Source organism: Lepidochelys kempii, chromosome 16 (genome assembly GCF_965140285.1).
Source record: "Lepidochelys kempii isolate rLepKem1 chromosome 16, rLepKem1.hap1, whole genome shotgun sequence".
NCBI classification, from domain to species: Eukaryota; Metazoa; Chordata; order Testudines; family Cheloniidae; genus Lepidochelys; species Lepidochelys kempii.
Window position 1 is genome coordinate 16,443,880 of NC_136395.1, and position 20,885 is coordinate 16,464,764.

At 42.5% G+C, this 20,885-nt stretch overlaps 1 protein-coding gene across 3 annotated transcripts in view; it reads left to right on the forward strand.

Annotated features, from left to right (window-relative positions):
- Window positions 1-25: 25 nt before the first annotated feature.
- NUP188 (nucleoporin 188) overlaps window positions 26-20,885 on the forward strand; it is a 47,448-nt gene continuing 26,588 nt past the window's right edge. For all 3 annotated transcript variants that reach the window (XM_073314221.1, XM_073314222.1, XM_073314224.1), the window contains exons 1-19: window positions 26-84; window positions 3,956-4,010; window positions 4,646-4,719; window positions 8,230-8,314; window positions 9,406-9,486; window positions 9,966-10,010; window positions 11,113-11,205; window positions 11,327-11,446; window positions 12,133-12,344; window positions 12,884-12,998; window positions 13,797-13,997; window positions 15,133-15,222; window positions 16,882-16,947; window positions 17,898-18,017; window positions 18,853-18,979; window positions 19,141-19,296; window positions 19,986-20,112; window positions 20,563-20,650; window positions 20,740-20,816. In XM_073314221.1, the coding sequence (XP_073170322.1) occupies window positions 59-84; window positions 3,956-4,010; window positions 4,646-4,719; window positions 8,230-8,314; window positions 9,406-9,486; window positions 9,966-10,010; window positions 11,113-11,205; window positions 11,327-11,446; window positions 12,133-12,344; window positions 12,884-12,998; window positions 13,797-13,997; window positions 15,133-15,222; window positions 16,882-16,947; window positions 17,898-18,017; window positions 18,853-18,979; window positions 19,141-19,296; window positions 19,986-20,112; window positions 20,563-20,650; window positions 20,740-20,816 (1,958 nt within the window). In that variant the 5' untranslated portion in view covers window positions 26-58. The remainder of the gene's footprint in view (window positions 85-3,955; window positions 4,011-4,645; window positions 4,720-8,229; window positions 8,315-9,405; window positions 9,487-9,965; window positions 10,011-11,112; window positions 11,206-11,326; window positions 11,447-12,132; window positions 12,345-12,883; window positions 12,999-13,796; window positions 13,998-15,132; window positions 15,223-16,881; window positions 16,948-17,897; window positions 18,018-18,852; window positions 18,980-19,140; window positions 19,297-19,985; window positions 20,113-20,562; window positions 20,651-20,739; window positions 20,817-20,885) is intronic.

Sequence of the window (20,885 nt, forward strand, 5' to 3'; positions counted from 1 at the left end):
GTGATGCAGGCGCCAGGCTGGTGCGCCGGGTAACGGGTCACGTGAGAGGGGAGCGAAGATGGCGGCCGGCGGGCTGTGCGCGAGGTAGGGGAACGCGGGTGCCACTGAGGGAACTCCCCACTCCCCGCACACACCGGGGATGGGGGCCGGGCCGGGCCGGGGAGCTCGTAATTAAACGGCAACCGGGGTGGGGTTGGGGGGAGAGGGAGCAGGAGCAGATCCTGCTCCCTCCCCAGGGCAGCGGTCTGGTGTTTTCCCCCCAAAAGAGGCTCTTCCCCGTGACCCCCAGCCCATCCGAGAGGCTCCTCCCCGTGACCTGCCCCCCATCCTGACCCCTTTCAACTGCTCCCCCAAGCTGCCCTTCTCAGGAGAGGCCTCTCCCCGTTACCCGCTCTAGCAGCCACTTCCACAGAGCTCTCATCTCTTCCGAGAGTCCCCTCCCACTCCAGTGACCGCCTCTCACCTGGGGCGAATCCTGCCCTGGAGCAGAGCTCACCCGCTGCTGCAAACTCACCCAGGGCCCCTGCACACAAGCCCCAGGCAGCGGATAGGGTCATTTGCCGGCCCTTTCTAAGAAGTTGGGGTCGCTGATTGAATGGCCTCATTGGTGCCCTCAGATTGGCACAGACTCTGCTCTCTGCCCCCCTAAGATGGAGTCTGTCCTGGCACCAGAGTCCCTTCTCCCAGCCTGCTGCGTGGTTGGTCCTGTTACTCCGTCCCACTGGGCTCTTACGAGACCTGCACGCAGGGCTGCTCTGCTAGTGGAAATCCCTGCTGTTTCTCACCTGCCTAGATGAGCTGACCTAATGACTTCCTCTGGTCCTGTTTGCAAATATCAAAAGAGAGGGTTCTCCCTGCGGTCATGAAATCTATATGCACATTGTGAACTTATTCCATTGAGGAGCTCTTGGGGCTGTATGGGGGCTGAGGAGGACTATAGACCCCAGGTGTACTTAGGGTACAACCTACTTCCATTTGGTTTTTATTTGTCCCATCAGGATATAATGAACACATCCCTGTTTGAGACCTTTTCCTGCTTAGTGAGTGTGTGAAGGGGAATTGATGGGGTGTCATTGTAGAGCCCCAAGAAACGATCTATTTTGACTAAAATAACATCAAATCTATTTCAGCATTTTACCACAACTGATCATGGCCAAGTTGAATATCAGTTGTCATGCAATCCTCTCCGCCTTCCTCCTCTCTGTAATAAAACAAGTGGTTCCCGATCTCTTGGGGCCACTGCAGCAATTTATTAGACCCTTAATATCCCAACCATACCAGCAAGACCTCCCATTTGGCTGTGGACACTTATTCTCTGGATCTTGGGCTCCCCTAAATCTTAGTCTTGAATCCTAGTCTGGTGAGTTAGAGCATGTACAGCTGAATGGAAGGTGGAAGTGGTGGCATAAGAGAACCTGGCCCAGAGGCTCAAGATTAAGTTGTCTGAATGGAGTATGGGAGAGCCTGATGGTATCAATTACCAAGTTTTTGTAAACATCTAACATGAAAATCCCAAGCAAACTACAATCCAACTATGATGTGAGCTGGACAGGAGAGCAAACACTTCAATAATTAATGATGCTGATGAAGTGTAGATCTGCCTGGTTCCTCCTAATTTAAATGTTTGGAAAGGTAATATGTTCTTTAGAAGTGACAGGAACTATTTGGGAAGGTGGCACAGGGATTAGCGGTGAATTAACATTTTCTTTGTGACAGGTTTCAAAGTAGCAGCTGGGTTAGTCTGTATTCGCAAAAAGAAAAGGAGTACTTGTTGCACCTTAGAGACAAACAAATTTATTTGAGCATAAGCTTTGTGTTTCTTTTGTTCTCTGGTCTTTTTTAAAAGGCTAAGTGCGATTTAACAAAAATAGAACTACTGTTTAAAGGGGCTTAGCTGCCAATTTGAAATCTCTGTTTACATCAAAGTTGCACATCTCTAGAAGGGGACACCTTGGTTGAGTTGTTGTATGTCTATACACAACATTCCTGTGTGCATGACAGACACAAAAAATTACGTTATTCACTTTGCTTTGCAAAATGTGATGCAGTATAGTCTGTTCTTAGAGCTTTAACTTACAGAAGTTTACAAAAGCTTGAGGCCAGAGATCAGATTTTTACATCACAGGGATAGTTTTATGAGTGTGATATTCTGGGAACTGATTTGCCCTTTTAAATGAACACTACATTACCATAAGTCTATGAAATATACATAGGATTTTTTGCTCTGAATAAGATGCCTCATGGGCCACTTTGCACAGAAGGTGTCCTCATTGTTTTTGGAAATGCTTTTGAGTCTTGCTGGAAATGAGTACTGTAACACCTCCAAAGTCGATGGAAAGAAAGCCTGACTCCAAGTAAGATTTTTGTTGTGGTGTTTGGATTATACTAGTGCCGAGTCCCCAGTTGGAAGAGAACCACCGTTTTGCTCTATGTAAATATATAGTAAGAGAAAGTCGGTGTTTCAAATAAGCATAGAGTCTAAATAAGTAAATTGGCTCCAATCAGAGGCCTGTTTTAATCACAGAGGAGGTTTGGCAGGAGTGGAAATGAGTCGAAGTTGGCTCAGCCATATTGATGATCTGCATTACAAAGATTCCTTTCTTGGGAGAACTCTATGATCATTTAGTTCTCTGCATAGAACAGAGGGATTGCACCCATATTTTGTTGCTTAATCATATCAGGATATGTTCTTTAGCAATGGATTATAGTGCAATTCCAGATTTAGGGCATGTCTGTATGAACACTTACTGCACAACAAGCTGGTGTATAAATCTGTAGTGCTCCAGTGTGCCACGCTTGAACTGTCTGTGTGGATTGTGTTGCTGTGCACAAAAAGTTCCCTTATGCACATTGATGTATTGTGATTTGACAGCAGTATGTCAATGTGCAGTAGAGAACTTTTAGTACTCAGCAGAAGGGTCCACACAGACAGTTAGTGCACAGCATGTTGGAGAGCTGTAGATTAACACCCCAGCTTGCCATGCAGTAAATGTTCATGTAGACATTGCCTTAATTTACTCAAAATAGGACTCTAACTTCCCAGGTCTATTTTGAATGGCAGCAAATCAGTCTGCAAATATTTCATTCTTTAAGTCTTACAAAATAATGCCTCTGGTGGCTTTTGGTACTTTCTCTGGAGGTGTAGATGACTTCAGAGCTGCCACTTTCGTTCTCTGTTGTTCTAAATATCTTGGGAGCTCATCTGCTGATTAGGTTCTCTAGATGGTAATCTGAGAAACTGTCAGATGAGCATATTTCACATAACCTGTCTGTTCATCTGTAGACAGACATTGCATAGCAGTCTTTATTGTTTAGTTTAACTCCTGACTTGGATTACATTGCCACCAGAACATCAATTCCTTAAACTCCAGAAATCGGTATTTTGGAGGTTGCTGTTTGCACAGCTGTTTTAAATAGATAGATTTTGTTCATGACATTTTGCAGAGTTGCACCTTCCTTTCTGAGATCTGGTAGGATAAGGATTTGATCTGAAATACTTCCTAACACAGACTGATTGCCTTTACTTCTGTGTTCTTAGTGAGTGAGTGGGACACAGATACAAACAAGAGGCTTAGTTTAGCTAAACTATGCTGAGTAGTTCTGGCAAAGTTTGTGCCTTTTGGGAAACTGGTGGAATTTCTCTCCTTGCTTTGATATTGTTCCACCCAAGGAGGAAGCTGTGAACAGCAGTGAACAAAACTGAATGAAAGATCTCTACATGCTTAGTTTGGTTTCCTTATACTAACCGTAGGCATCCAAGTAGCAAAACTGGATTGAACCAATTACAGTAGCTGATATAAATGTGCTTTCCCTTTGGTTTAGGTTTACTCATTATCTCTTACCACTTTATCTGCTCTAAGTGAAAACCAAGTTTAAAAGCTTATAGGCTGAACATCAGCCTTGAGTTATGTTTAAATTACAGTGAGAACTTCGTGTTTTTTCTCTTTATTTACAGGAGCAGCAGAGAACTCTGGACCATTCTGCTGGGCAGATCGGCTTTGAGGGAACCTGTAAGTAGAGGTCTTGCTAGGCAGCTTTACTTGTTACTGAACAGACGTGTGGCCTGATAACCCTTCTGTGCTGTGCGTAAATGGCAGAATGCTAGTGAATCATGTTTTGCTGCTCTGCCCCCTCTTCCCCCCCCAAATATTCTTACTGTGAGTTTTTTGTTCCTCTACTTCCACTCCTTGTTTATTCTCTCGTTAGCTGCTGCAGCACTGGAATGGTATATGTGCAAAGGTGGTTCCCTTTCTGGGGTGGACACAAGTGCTGCTTTCCAGATTGGCTGGCTCGGGGTATTCATGAGTGGAGTAGCCTGTTTCCGTACTCCCTGGGATGGAGTCCATGATTTCAAGAATGTTCCCAGAGGTTGGAAATCCAAATCCATTTCTGAGCCGAGCCTGCTGTCTCCTCCTTCCCCTCTCCTTCCCACAGTTAGGCAAAGCAGCAAGCTGTTCTTTCTCATACAAATCTACACTTTGAATCAGAGTCTGAATCACAGATGTTCTTCATGCTGGTCTTGTGTTGTTGCTGTCCTGTTCTGTGTGTGGTGTTGGAATTTCATTGCTTAGTTTAAATTGAACAAATCTGATATTGGGCAGAATAAGGAGATTTGTCCATTCAGTGTTGTTTTATTCTCTTCTAGGCTCAGATTGCAGCAGAATTGAACAAACATTGGCAGAGGCTGCTAGAGGGGCTTTTATACTACAAACCTCCCAGGTACAGTAATTGGTTGATGCTAGCATCTGATAATAGGCGCCTAGATACTACTGTGATAGGTGCCTTAGATAAACAGGCACTGCTTAGTAGAAGAACGTGCTGAATATTTCCCAGTGATGCAGCAAAAATATATTCTACCCCCTTCATATGTCAATTACTGCCAGGTTGCAGGGGGTTCACTATTCACATGGAGAGGAGAAATTTAGAAGGGGTGCTTCAGTGCAATTAATATTATTTTGGCACGAAAATACCATGTGTAGAAATAACTCAAGTTCTTGTCTTCTCCCAGCCTATGTTAGATACCTGTTCATCCCAGCCTCTTGCTGAGTTACAGTAATCATGTACCAGAATCTACTGTGCCTCTATAGCATCAGAGCCTCTATAGGTTATCTAAAGATGAAGCTTCAATGCAGAGGAATGACTCCTCTTGATACTTAGTCTTCTCAAAATGAGATCCAGATTCTCACATTGAAAGAGTGAGAATGATTATCTATCTATGTTTGTTATAGCTGTAACCGTACCTTGGTTTGTGCTTTTTTGTAGTCCGTTGGCATCTTCATTGATAAGAGCGATGTCGTCAGGAAAGTCTAGATCAAATAGCGTTGTATTGTTCCATTTTAGGCCAGGTGTACAACTGTCGCATTGTTTTAATCCATAGTCGATGACTAGCATAAACAAAAATGAAGACAGGATGCACCCCTGCCTTATACCTGTCTTGATACCGAATGGCTTACTCAATCTATTTTCCATTTTAATTCAGCATTTTGACGTGGCGTAGAATGCCTTCATAATGTTGATTAATTTTGTTGGAATATTGTTCCACAATTTTCCACATAGTTTCTCTGTTTACACTATTGAATGCCTTTTGAAAGTCCACAAAATTGATGGCAAGACTGCCTTGGAATTCAATTGTGTTCTCAATAATCCATCTCAGGGTGAAAATAGAATCTGTGCATGATCTCCCTTGTCTAAATCCAGATTGTTGTTCACGTAGGATGATATCCATCTTTCCTTTCATTCTGTTCAGGAGGACTGCTGCTAATACTTTTCCTGTGATAGATAAAAGTGTTACTCCCCTCCAATTTGAACAATTATTTGGATCACTTTTCTTTGGTAACTTGATTAGCATACTGAGGGTCTGTTGCGGTTCAAATACAAGACAGCACAAAGCTTTAAGCAAGCAAGCAGGCTGGTTTGCCAACGGGCTGCGCTCCTGTCAGCTTTTCACCCTCTCTTTTATTCTTTCTCTCCCCCTGTGCATTACATACTCCAACAGATAAAAGGAATACACTGGCTTTGTTTAATATTCTTATTTACCAATTTCTGTCTACCGCATTCCTTGCTCTCGGGCCTTGAGCCCAGTCCTGGGAGGCTTCCCACGGTTCATGTCATCTGGGCGAGATTCCAAGGTTCATGCCCTTGAAAGGAGCCGTGTGTGCACTGCTCCTACACAACACTCCGGGTGTGCCCTGAATGTTGCCAAGTGCATGAACCTTGCATGAATGCTACAAGGGTCCATTCTTCCAGTACTTTCTCCCCTGTCCATATTTTGTTGCACAGTGAACAGATGACTGATTCCACGTCTTCACCTCCATATTTAAGCATTTCAGGATGAATGCCATCCAACCCAGATGCCTTGTTATTTTTCAGCTTCTGCAATGCTTTTTTTAGTAATGGAGAAGATAGGTTTGAGATACAATGCAAAAAATGTAAAGTCATGTTTATGGGGACTACAGGGACAGAAATCAGAAGTGAAGAAGAGAAACTGGAGAAGGTGAACAATTTTACGTATCTTAGAAGTACCATCAGCCAAGATAATCCTAGTTCCGAGGAAATTTGAAGAAGAATCGGGAAGGCAAACACTGCATTTGGAAGACTCAAAAACATCTGGCAACTAATAAACATCTCCCTCAACACAAAACTGAACAAAGCAATTGTTATCGCCATCACAACATATAGCAGTGAGATATGGCAATTTAGCAAGAAAGATAAGCAAAAGCTGGATGCATTTCATCACATATGTCTGAGAAGAATATTGGGAATAACATATAGAGATAGGAAGATGAATGAAGAAGTGAGAAAAATTACTGGACAAGTCACCCTCTCACAAATAATCTACAGAAGAAGACATCAGTGGCTGGGAAGTGTGCTGAAAATGAAAAAAGAACGCTTACCAAATACCACCCTTGAATGGAAGCCAGAAAACTCAAGAATAAAGAGAGGAAGATGGCAGATAACATGGACGTGAATAGTTCTGGACCACATCAAGTACCTCAACATGAAATGGCAAAAAGAAAAGGAGGACTTGTGGCACCTTAGAGACTAACCAATTTATTAGAGCATAAGCTTTCGTGAGCTACAGCTCACTTCCTCAGATGCATATCGTGGAAACTGCAGCAGGCTTTATATATACACAGAGAATATGAAACAATACCTACTCCCACCCCACTGTCCTGCTGGTAATAGCTTATCTAAAGTGATCATCAGGTGGGCCATTTCCAGCACAAATTCAGGTTTTCTCACCCTCCACCCACCACACAAATTCACTCTCCTGCTGGTGATAGCCCATCCAAAGTGACAACTCTTTACACAATGTGCATGACAATCAAGTTGGGCTATTTCCTGCAGGAAAGCTTTAAGCAAGCAAGCAGGCTGGTTTGCCAACGGGCTGCGCTCCTGTCAGCTTTTCACCCTCTCTTTTATTCTTTCTCTCCCCCCGTGCATTACATACTCCAACAGATAAAAAGAATACACTGGCTTTGTTTAATATTCTTATTTACCAATTTCTGTCTACCGCATTCCTTGCTCTCGGGCCTTGAGCCCAGTCCTGGGAGGAAATAGCCCAACTTGATTGTCATGCACATTGTGTAAAGAGTTGTCACTTTGGATGGGCTATCACCAGCAGGAGAGTGAATTTGTGTGGTGGGTGGAGGGTGAGAAAACCTGAATTTGTGCTGGAAATGGCCCACCTGATGATCACTTTAGATAAGCTATTACCAGCAGGACAGTGGGGTGGGAGTAGGTATTGTTTCATATTCTCTGTGTATATATAAAGCCTTCTGCAGTTTCCACGATATGCATCTGAGGAAGTGAGCTGTAGCTCACGAAAGCTTATGCTCTAATAAATTGGTTAGTCTCTAAGGTGCCACAAGTCCTCCTTTTCTTTTTGCGAATACAGACTAACACGGCTGCTACTCTGAAACATGAAATGGGAAGATTTGGAGAGAAGGGCAGTTGACAGGCAAGGATGGCAAATGTGGGTAGCCCAATGTGTAGCAAAGCATAGGATGGACTAAGGTCTAACCGTACCTTGCATTGTACATGAAGTGAACTGTGCCAAACAAGTCCTGCACTGAGGTTATATTAAATATAGAAAAGCCAGAACAATCACTGAAAAGTCTAATTTTAAACTGACAAAAGCCAGGGATTTTGGAATTAAGCCTTTTTGTTTTGCCTCTTTGTGACTTTAATGCATTTTCATGACTAAAAGGTTTTTCTTTCTTTCTTTAGTGCAATTTCAGCTGAAAAAGTAAAAGCTGATAAAGATGTGGCTGCTCCACTGAAGGAACTGGGCCTGAGGATCAGCAAGTTTTTGGTGAGCAGAGGTCCTAGGCAGCTTAATTCCTGCCCTCACACTTAGAATGCAGCCAGAGACTGGGTTTGTGCTTTCTGTTGTTGACGTGGTGTATCTTATCTCCGAAAAAGATAACTGAAGTGTAATCTTTTCTAATTTATCTCCTGCTACCTGGATAAAGAGTTACTTTCTCTATGCTGAGGCTTTTGCCTGCAGTTTTTCTTCTCCGATTCCCAGCTAGACACATACTTCTTTGTGCAGTGAGAGTTTGTCAGATCAAGTCATATTTCTCACAGGTATTTAACTAAAATAATAAGAGTATTAAATTCTGAAGCTCAGTTAAGTTTAATAAGCTGTTTTAATGTTCAGTAGAAGTGAATTTAAGGCTATTTTCAATCCTGATTATTCTAAACTAAGTTATAAGCAAGAACTGAGACAGTAAGCTAAAATTTTCCAAAGTGACTAGTGACGTTTGGGTTCCTTACTATTTGGTGCCTAAATTGTGACTACCTAAAAAGCTGTTTTTCAGGAAGTGCTTAGCGCTTGCCCTTTGAAAATCGTTTTTTTTTTTTTTTAAAGGCATCTCAAACTGGACACTCAAAATCCCATGTCATGTTGGAAAATCCTGACTAATTACCCACAGAATTGGGTTCCTTCTAATCAGAAATAGAACAAGGTGATCAGTTTATGATAGGACCCGTATTTAATTGATCCATTATACTCCTGCTGGAGCTGAACTAGCCACTCCTACATTATTTGAAAATGTACATGTTCTGCTTTCAGAGGAGACCAGTTTACTGACACTTTTTGGAAGAATTTATTCCAAAGGGAAGAGATGCCTGAATATTTGGACAGGTTTCAGAGTAGCAGCCGTGTTAGTCTGTATTTGCAAAAAGAAAAGGAGTACTTGTGGCACCTTAGAGACTAACAAATTTATTTGAGCGTGAGCTGCAGCTCACTTCATCGGATGCATTCAGTGGAAAATTTTCACGAAATTTTCAGCTCACGAAAGCTTATGCTCATATAAATTTGAATATTTGGAGTGACTTTACACCTTTTGATAAACTTAGCTGCCTTGTCTTATTCCTCTCTGCGTCTCTCTCTTGTTTCAGGGGCTGGATGAAGAGCAAAGTGTGCAGCTATTGCAGTGTTATCTTCAAGAGGATTACAGAGGGACCCGGGATTCACTTAAGGTCTGTAGTAGGTGCCTGCATCATGCTACTGTCCCTTTTCCTCCTTAACCCCAGTGGTTCATTGACACACATGGTTGTGCATGATGCTGAAATCCAGATTTGGAAATTATTTTGGGACCTTTCCCCCCTGAATTTCTGATGTTCAGTACATTACAGAACATGAGCTGTCTGGGGTCCAGGTCCAATCTTCTAGTATATCCTGCCTGGTGTGAGTCTGAGATTTATCTGAACTCTTAGCTATAGGAATGTACTGACAGGTGTCTGAGAGAGAGGGGTAGGGGTGAAAAGGGGAAAGAATGAAAGGAGTGAGAGGTAAACTCATGCTTGCAAGTGAGAATCTGTGCTCTGTAACTCTGAAATCTGTCCTCTCACAAGAAATTATGTCTTGTATGCCTTTCATTGGTTTTAGTATGAATTTTTTGGTGACTAGTGTAGGTGCATTAAGGCCACTTCCTTATTCTGTTGTGTTTTGATTGCAGACTGTCCTGCAGGATGAAAGGCAGAGTCAGGCTCTGATGCTGAAGGTCAGTAGTTTTCATTTTTATTTTCATTTTAAAAAGAGGTGTTGGCAAAGAATTAATTTTGTTTGCTATTGGTCAGGAAAAGCTGGGAATGGCTGAAGTGTCCCTTCAGTGTCAAGAGCAAATCTGGGGGGATTTTTCCAATTCATTTGTGAAGTAGTAGTAATACCTTGCTCTTTATATAGTGATTTTCATCTCAAAATGCTTTACAGAAGAGTGGCTGGCCATAGACTAGAACAGCATGAGCAGTTACTCTGTACAGGGACCTTTTGGCTGTGCTGATGGAAATTGGACCATGAAGGAATAAGCACTCCTAGGATATCCACAGCTTTGCATTCATGTGCTTAGTTGTCATCGTAAGAGATGACTTTGGAAAGGGGACTGAAGATCACATCTATGTAGTTATGGATCCAAGAGGATAAAGAGATGAAATCTCATCTCTCCTTGTTTGCTCTACCTTGTTCCTTTCTTTTTCAGTTAGCAATGGAATTATAGAACCTGTTTTAATATATGAAGGGGGTGTGCGTGAACTTGCAAAAGAGTGAACTGGATGCTTTTGTCAGATGACTTAAACTCGGCGCTCCTGACTCACCGCTGTTCGCTGGGCCGTGCTGCCCCCGCCCGGGAATAAGTTGGTCAGGAGGACTCTGTGCAGCCATGGCATTTAAAGTTAGTGGCAAAGCACCTGTGGAACAGGAAGTAGCAGTTCACCAAATTAGAATTACCTTGATGAGTTGCAATGTAAAGTCCCTTGAGAAGGTCTGTGCTGACTTGATCAGAGGTGCCAAAGGAAAGAATCTGAAAGTGAAGGGACCTGTTCGCATGCCCACTAAGACTCTGCGAATCACTACTAGGAAAACACCTTGTGGTGAAGGTTCTAAGACCTGGGATTGTTTCCAGATGCGTATCCACAAGCGTCTCATTAAACTATCTAACTGAGTCATGCCATTATGTTGAAGTGTCCATTGTAGGTAGTGCATGGGCGTTGTAAGTTTATAAGCATAGTCACTGCAGTTTGGTGGGAGGCATCAGTGATGAGATAAGGGGAGGGAAGAGAGAGTTAGACACAGCAGCAAGTGATGCTGATGGCATTGTGTTTTCACAGCTTGCTGACTATTACTATGAAGAAAGAATGTGCATTCTGCGCTGTGTCCTCAACCTACTCACTTATTTTCAGGATGAGAGGCACCCCTACATGGTGAATACTTGAACCTTTTCCTGAATCTGATCTCGCTGTTAAGTGACACACTGTCTGTCTGTCTATGCATCTAAAAAGCTTATACATGTGTATGTGTAATGTTTGGGTTATTTTTTGAAAGGCACAATACTCGCAGTGTGTTGAGAAGCTGGACAAGGAACTGGTTCCTAATTACCGGAAACAGTTTGAAGATCTATACAAAGCAGAAGCTCCTACATGGGAAACGCATGGAAATCTCATGGTATTTTGAAAATTATCAAAAATGATCCTTTATCAGAGTTGTACGTTCTTTCTTCACTACCTTGTTGGCTAATTAGTACAAAGTGAATATGCTAAAATGAAATTAACAAGGACATTTTCAGCCTTCTAAGGAACTTAAGGAAATTGTTTCCCTTTGGTAATACTCTGAACACATTTAGTTTCAGGAACTAGGCTCTAATCTTGAGATCTGAACTCTGATCCCCTTTGTAAAAAGCCCATTGAGCTGTCACTAGATCACCAGGGTTTTGGAGTGGTGCATAATCTGTTTTAAGCAGCCAACTCTGTTTACTCGTAGTAGTGTTTTATTTAATTTTTAAATAAAACCTGCAGAATTGTGAAACTGAATCACCTGGCATCCTGGCAACTTGGGTAGTGTCCCCTGGGATAGGGTAGATGTTTTTCCTGTCTTCAGCTCTGTGGGCTGCATAAGGATCACATAATCCCAATGTCACTGATTTTTACCTTAATCCCTTAATGCTATATGTTGTGGGATGCAGCAACTGCCATTGAGGGGTTGACTTTTAAACAGCGTTTCCAGTGTGACGTAAGAGCAGGTTCTCTCACCATTGGAGCAGACTGATTTGCCCCAGTCACTCTCCATTTCAGGTTGCTTCAACTGACATGCTAGTTTCAACATATAACGGTAGGACTCTACTCCTTGTACAGACAGAGCGCCAGGTGTCCCGCTGGTTCGTGCAGTGCCTCCGCGAGCAATCCATGCTCCTAGAAGTCATCTTCCTTTACTATGCATACTTTGAGATGGCACCCGATGAGCTGCTGGCCTTTGCCAGGCTTTTCAAAGAACAGGGATTTGGCTCTAGACAGACCAACAGGCATTTGGTTGATGAAAGCATGGATCACCTGGTAGATCGTATTGGGTAAGTATTGTGTATATGTATGGGATTAGTGTGCAATTGAACAAATCTCTTGTTCAATACAGAATATAGGTGAATTTCATGATGGTGCCCTCCAAAATCGCTATTTGTGTAAACTTTGGCTGGTTATGACCTTTGGTTTAGTTTATAAAAGGTTTCTTCAGATTGGACTGAGACACAGCAAGTGGCTATCTGGGCATTGAAAACCTGCCATGTGGCATGTAACATGGTAGAAATAGGCAGAGGAAGAGGACCATCTTCAAATCAGAATAAATAGCTTTTCTATTTTGTGACTATTCAACCAGCAGTAGATAATTTTGAAGACCTAACTTGTCATTTGTTGGCACATCAAGATCCAAGAATTTATGTTCTTTGGATTATTGCTCTTAATTTCACATAATTTTTTGCTTCATCAAGGGAGTAATAGGTAAATGTAAAGCTGATGGACTTTTCCATTATCCAGCCTTTACTTTCCCCTTTCCTACTGAATCTTTAAATTGAGTTTCTTTTTCTTGCTTTCTTCCCCCTGTCTCCCACTCCAGCTACTTCAGTGCTCTTATCCTGGTGGAGGGCATGGAAATTGACTCCCTCCATGAGCGTGTGTTGGATGATAGGACAGAGGAACATAAATTTGCCAGTAATGGGCATATGCACCAGGTAAACCTTCAATAAGTCTCTTGACATTTGGAGCTCCTCTGTAGTTAGAGATGGTTGTGATTGCCCAAGGTAGAGCTGCGAGAGCTCTGTAGGCAGGACTTGTCTGTGATGTTCTGGGCTTGCAGATCGACTGAACTAACGTCTACATTACAATATGGGGCAAGTAAGAAGGAAATGAATTATTAATTTCTATTTATCTCATAAGAAAGTGGTTTATCTTCAGGGTTTCCCTAAAGGTTTTAGGGAAGGGTAGGGAGGAGCTAAGACATGGTCTTAATATGGACATCAAAATGGGGAGAAATTAAATATCTGCGTTGTAGTATATTTGAAAGATTTTCAGGAAGAAAATACGTGGGAGCTAGAAAAGCACAGTGAGGTCATTGAGTTAAGGAGGAAACCACTGGTGTTGCTCGTGCTCTGACTGATCTTTGCACACCTGACCTGGAATTTCACATTTATTATAATTTCACTGTGACACTTATAACAAAACAACAAACTTCGATTTAAACAAGGGGCTATCCATTATTTTCATTAGAGTTGTGTGTCCTTTATTTTTGTGACCCTCTCACCTCCTTCCCCAAAGTGTATGAATCAGCCTGACAGAAAAAACATGCCAAGCAGTTTCTTCCTGAAAGTACAACTTGTTCAACTCTATAGATCCTTGTTTTTATACAAGACATTTATCTGCATGACTTAGGTGATTATTGGAGCTAAACCTCAGTCAGCTGAGTGCTTGCTGGGTCAGGGCTTCTTTCAGTCTATCTTGATTTCTTTGCTTGTGTTCTGTCCTCTGAGCAGGAAATGGACCATCTGCTGCTGACTTTAGGGGATATCTCTCATCATGCCCCCGTGCTCTTGGCCTGGGCTTTGCTCCGTCACACAGTAACCCCAGAGGAGTCGACCAGTGTGATCAGGCGAATGGGAAGTACTGCTATCCAGCTGAATATATTCCAGTATCTGACAAAACTGCTCCGATCACTCAGCAGTGGGGGGAAGAATGTAAGTTTCTCATTGTCATGTTTGTAGGCTCTTCAGGGTGAGGGGGCTCTATGGTATTGGTAGTGTGAAGATGTGGGGGACGGTAGGTTGGTTAGGCCATTCTTTTTGTAAGTCTAATTCCAGCCCTGAATAGAGCGCTTGGTGAGGTTTTGGCCAGGAAGTGACATCAGTTTTGTTGTTTCAGCTCTTTTCTATATAGAATGGAAGTTAACGAAGTGTTTGTAGGTTTAGAAGGTAAAATAAAAATGTATTTCCCCAAGTCATTCTGCTTGGGACTAGATCTGGCCGGAGAAGGTCCAGGTCTGGCCAGTGATTGGAAAATCTGCTCTTTATATCTATCTGTATGTGTGTCTCAACATTTCAAGAGCCTTGTGCATTGATGCATCTTGGGTCCCTCCTGTTCTGTGCCTGTGGAACACAATAATTTTGCTTAGTCTCCTAAGGGCTGTGTAATGTTTTGGTCTGATTCTGTTTGTTGGGATTAGTCTGGAGGTAGCTGTGTGGTGTTTAGTGGACTGTGAGAGACGGAAGATCAAAGAGGATAATCTGGTGGTCCCTTCTGGCCCTAAACTCTATAACTTCATGAGCGTTCTGTACTATTATACTTATCTTGTTTATTAAGTTGACTCCACAGATGCAGCAATTGCAGCTTTTGGCTTCTGACACCATTTTCCACAGTTTTAGCAGACACTGTCATTTACAAGAATGAACTATTCCAAAGCTCCAGTAGCTGTCAGTCAGCCATACACTGGTGGAAGGAGAGCCCTCCCATTTTTCTGACCATTGAGTGTTTCTTGATATGATTGTTTTGAAGAGGATTCTCGGCCGGCGTGGGGCGGGGCAGGGTGGCTTTAGACAGATTGACTCATAAAAATGTAGGTGGTTTTGTGTGGCACTTCACTACCTGCTGTCTTCCCATAGATACATGGGCTAGTGCCCGAGGTGGGGAGCTGTGAAGCTGGTGATCCCCTCTCTTATATACCTGCAGAAAGGGACAGTAGCTCAGAGACACACGTCCATGATGTGCTAAGGAAACTGAGGGCTGTTGCATGTGTTCTGTAATGAACTATACCTGGTTCTTGAATAGGGTTTATAGTCTCCACCATCACTCACTGACCTGTCTTTTGCATTACAGTGTACTGCCAGCACAGCTTGCATGTGTATTTATGGGCTGCTTTCCTTTGTTCTGACCTCGCTGGAATTACATACGTTAGGCAATCAGCAGGTAAGTGTCAAAGGCTCATTGTGTCCCTTATCTTATTTATTATAACCTATCATAATTTAACATTCAAAAACTGGCCACCTGTACTCTGGGTGCAAATTCTGTGTTTGAGATTGTATCCACTGCACGATTTAGGTAGACCGTTCTGAAAGTGCGGCCCACTGTGTTTTACTCCAAATGCATAACACAAGCTTTATGGTTCTTCCAACTCTGAAAACTGTCAACATCTCTGCTGGGTACTGATTAAAGATACAGAGTAGTGTTTCTTACATTTTGATGGGCTAATGGTTTCAGAGCAAATGCTGGAGTATTGGTCAGAAGGAAATGGGGATATGATGCATCATAATGGCACTGAGCTCCTAGGGTGTGGAGGACAGTATACTCTCTATTACTTCCATAACAGATTTACCATATCCCATGCCAGTCAGTTCATTGGCAGTGAGTGTGGTTTTAGAGAGAGTTGATGTGTATTTGGGTAAAATTGGCTTGTGTATTTTCTCCTATTTAGCTTAGGGTGTGCAGTTCCAATTTAGGGAATGACTGTTGCCACACTGTTTGGAGTGGCTCACAACTGTGGGTGCCTGCCTCAGGGCTGAATGTCAAAAGCAGGACACAGACACCAAACTGGTGGTACGTTCTGTAATTAAATTACTTCAACTCAGTACCAAATGTGAACTCTTGGATCACTGTAACAGTCTTACAGTGAAGTCACAGACAATCTATCTTGCCACCCAGACAAACTGGACTTAGTGATATATGGTCACTTATGTAAAAAATCACAAATATCCAAGTTACTTCCAGTCCCCAGAGACCAGTCACTCACTCAGGTCAAGTTGCATTCTAGTTCTCACACCAAAGACAACGCTAGTAGCTAATTTTGTAGTAAACTAACTATAGGTTTATTGGTTAAGAAAAGGAAATGCATTACTGAGAGGCTAAAGCAGGTGAAATATATATTTAGGTGAGTGAGTCACAGTCTTTAATTCCAAATGGTGGTAGAGATGTAATAAACTGCTAGTTTCCCAAAAGTCTTTTCAGGTTACCCATATTGCTCTGGATCTCTGTATCAGGTACCATTCCCTGTCATAGTCCAAACGGTCTAGAGATCCCGGCTCTTTCCCTGAATCCATACTTACAGCTTCTTTTCACAGAAAATAAGCAGACACTGTGCTCTTTCTTTAATTGGTGGAGAGAGTCGAGTGCATTTAGAGTCTTTGATCTCTGATCATCACACACAATGACCACTTGCCTTCAAATGCACACAGATTAGTATTTTCCTGCTAAAGTTCTTCATCTGCATTACACAAAGCTTTTTTCTCATTTGATGGGTTATTTAGTTACAGGAGTATATACAATGTAAATATTTGCTATTACATTGTAACAGGATACAGATAAGTGAAAACAATACATGTAACATCCCATAGTTTCCATGAAGTGTAAACCTCAAATACATACTTATACAATTAAGAACCACTGTAATCTGCACTAATACACAAGTGAATTGGCCTGGAAGTTTGGCATGAGCTCGCACTTGGTCTGCCAGCATCACAAATGTTACTGTATTGAACCCTGGATTCCAAAGGAGGTGACAAGACTTGGTTTGGAAGGAAACTGTCAAGTATAAAGTAATTTTCATTTCTCCCCACCCCCTTTCCTTTGAAGGACATCATTGATTCAGCCTGTGAAGTTCTAGCGGCTTCCAGCATTCCCCAGCTCTTCTGGAGGACTGTGAGTACATAGGGACTTCTTTGGCCTTTCCTGCTTGCTTGCATACCCAGTTGAAATATGCCCTTTTAAGAAAGAAATGGGGTGTTGATATTGCCCTGGTTGTAGTTTCTAGCAGGGCTTGTAGAGCTAGTTTCCATTTGCATTTCTTATATGGCTTGCCCTTAGCCCCTCCCCCCCATCCTGTTAAGGTACAGTCTGTGGCTGCACTGCTGATCCTGAAACAAGTTGTAATTTACATGGTAATTTAAGGTATGGCTGGGATTGTGTGGGTGAACATTTGCTTCCGATTGCAATCAGCTACAGGAGAATTAAATGCTAGAACAACACTGTGTGGTGATATTGCTCTTGTCACGGAAATGGCTGAGATGTAGTGGTGTCAGAGATTAAAAGTCAGTTTCCCTTGCATAAAACCTTTAATCATGCTTCATTACAGATTTGCTCGTCCATTTCCATTTCACCTTCCTAAATTATAACAGGCACTCTCTCTCACCCAGGGTTATTAACACTAGTTGCGCATCACAGCAAAACTAAGGGCTGGAGTGATGCTTTTGTTCATGCTTAATAGTAGGTGTATGTTCCATAGAGATGAAATTAGTGGTCTTTTGAATGGAGCCATTTGCTTAACGTTTAACAACAAGAGGCAGGAAATAGCGGAAACCAGGCATCTCTCATCGCCACCTGGCTCTGATGAGATTTACTGGGAATTTGCTTTGTTAATTTGAGAAGTTTAACTTTCCACTAAGGGTCAATGAATGATTCAAATAGTTGAATGTTGTTTTTTCTCTAAACCTTTGGATGCTAGGATTTGTAGATGCAACATGAATGTTCCAGCAGCAGGAGCTCTAAGCACATCCCTTGCTAAAGTTGCTTTGCTGCATTGACCCGGCAGAAGAATCATGTTGATCACTTTTTGTTTAGTAACAGTTTTTCTTTTGTCTCCCCATGGCCAGGAGCCAACCGCAGGTCTGGGTATTATCCTGGACAGTGTGTGTGGGATGTTCCCACATCTTCTTTCTCCTCTTCTGCAGCTGCTCAAAGCCCTTGTATCGGATAAATCTACTGCAAAAAAGGTATGGAACCTGGCCTGAAATCTGGCAGACAGTTTATATCTGCACAGAAAAGGAACATTGTGTCTGACCCTCTCCTTTTGCTTTGTACACACATCCAATCCTTGACGCCTTGGGTAACAACCATCAACCTTTTGGCCAAAGAGGTCTGGACAGGACTTTCTTCTGAGCCTGCCAGAAGGGTTGCTGTTGCATGATATAGGGCACACACTCTCTCTAGTACTGAATTTGCTGCCTTCATAGCACTGACAATCCTAGGGATCAAGATAATAGGAACTGAACCCAGGTCTCCCACGTGGCATTGTAGAGTAATGTTGCTTGGGCCTCAAACGTATTTTATGCTTTGTAACTACCTCCTGCTCTGATGATTAATAGGATGGTTCAGGGAGGCTAACACAAAAAACAAAGTTCTGAGTATAACTCAGTTGCTGTTTTATGACGTGCAATCAGTAGACAAGAGTTCCAAGTAATTTAGACACCAGATGATAAACTGGGGAAGCAAGGATTTCATTGCAACTTTATGGGAGCCACTTTGCCAGAACCCAAAACTGAAGCACTACTCATAGGTTGTGACAATTCCCTTGTGTCAGGATGCTATCTTTTAGTGCTTTACTTGTAATTAGTTCCTGTCTTCCTGATTCAGTAGTTCAGAGAGAAGTTATTTGGGCAATTCCATGGGGACAGGATGTTGGTATTTCTGCTTCAGTAAGAGTTGGCATGTTGGAAGGAGACTGTGCATTTCAAGTAAACTTACCTATCCCTAGAAATGGCCTGGCTTAATAGTTCCTTAGAACGCTCTAGTTCTCTGGCTGTATTCTGTAGCTCTCTCCGTTTGCAGGTGTACAGTTTCCTGGATAAAATGTCCTTCTACATTGAGTTGTACAAACACAAGCCTCCTGATGTGATCTCACATGAAGATGGCACCCTTTGGAGAAGGCAGGTGCCAAAGCTTCTCTATCCCCTGGGTAAGGAAATATGGTGGGTTCATTCACCCTTGGAACACTTTCAGATCTAGTCTTTTATTAACCAAATTGCTTACAGGTTTTAATTGTGAAGACTGGCTTCTTATCACATTCGGAAGCTCCTGACTTTGTTTTTGTTTCACTTTTTCCTCCCCCTCCCTTAGGGCTGGGCCAGACAAACCTACGAATACCTCAGGGAACAGTGGGTCAGGTGATGCTGGATGACCAGGCATACTTAGTACGATGGGAATATTCCTACAGCAGCTGGACATTGTTCACCTGCGAAATTGAGATGCTGCTCCATGTTGTATCGACAGCGGGTGAGGCAAGAGGGGAATTGGGGTGGATGTTATGGGGGAGAGAGGAGTGTGACGTATTAGTAACATTAACGTAAGATGAAAAAAATCGAGTAATTTCAGTGGGATTGAAATGGGTCCTAGGCACATTCTCCACTTCCACTGGAACAAGTCTGCCGCTGAATGTTGCAGAAGGGCGTTGTGGCTGAGTCTAGCACCACATTGGTGACTGTGACAAGGGGAGGGAAGCAAATACTAGAGAAGAGGAGTAAGGAGAACTGGAGAGATAGGAGGAGGAAGAAAGGAGAGAAAGAAAGTAGGAGAGAGTCAAATACAGCAGGAGGTGGAAAGGTTTCATTTTTTGTATCATACTGCCTCCATAAACGATATCAGGAGGTGGTAAGTGCTTATAGGGAGCTGGGCATATTTAAGATGAGAGAAAAATGAGCATGAACCTTTTAAAATATTACCCCCCCCTCACATTTCTGTCATTGGTCATTTGAGGGACATGGTCCCAGTTTAATCAATTACTGTATTGTACCCTGGAAAGTAGACGTTCCCTTCAGTAGAGTTGTGGAGTAATCTGAGAAGTAACTTACTGAAGGTTAGGACCTCTCTTGTAGAGATCATAGTAGATCATCCAGGGAGTGGAGAGAGAGAGTAATGCTACTTTTGCATCTCTCCAGATTGTAATACTAGTTTTCTTTATCCAGATGTGATTCAGCACTGCCAGAGGGTCAAGCCAGTCATTGACCTGGTTCACAAGGTCATCAGCACTGATGTGTCGATAGCAGATTGTCTTCTGCCGATCACATCACGGATCTACATGCTGTTACAGAGGTAAGTAGCTGACTGGCAGTGACAGCTAAGGCACCCCTGAAGTTGCTAGAAATGGGAAAAATGGTCAACAACAAATTTTACCAAAGGCTATTTAGGAAGTCTGTCGCAGAGCTGGGATTAGAATTCTGGAGTTCCTGCCTTCATGTCCTGTGCTTAGACCACTAGACCACCTTGCCTACACACAACCGTTGTATTGCTTTAACTATAATGATATAACAGTACAACTCTCCCTAATGTGGATGCAATGGCACCTGATATAGCTATCCCTGAAGGGAAGGGGAATACTCTTTACCAGTATAAGGCACCTATATAACTGTGTCCACGCTATGGGTTGTACAGAGTTAACTGTTTCCACAGAGAAATCACAACCTCTCTATACCAGTATAAAAACTGTGTAGACCAGATCTAAGTTCTGAAGATTTTATATGTAATACTCTGGGTTTTTCCTAGGTTAACAAGTGTGATTTCTCCCCCAGTGGATGTTATTGCTTCTTGTGTCAATTGTTTGACTGTATTGGCTGCCCGCATGCCAGCTAAGGTGAGGGTATACCTTCTGATTTTTCTGAAATGGATGGAGATATAGATAGATAGATAGATAGATATATAAACTGCTCTCTCCTCTTCTAGGTTTGGACTGACCTTCACCACACGGGGTTCTTACCATTTGTTGCCAATCCAGTTTCCATTATGAGTCACATGATCAGGTAATTCAGTTTTCTCTTGTGCCTTTGCTTCCCTTGATGATATGCCATATGAGTAAGTGTTTCATTAGT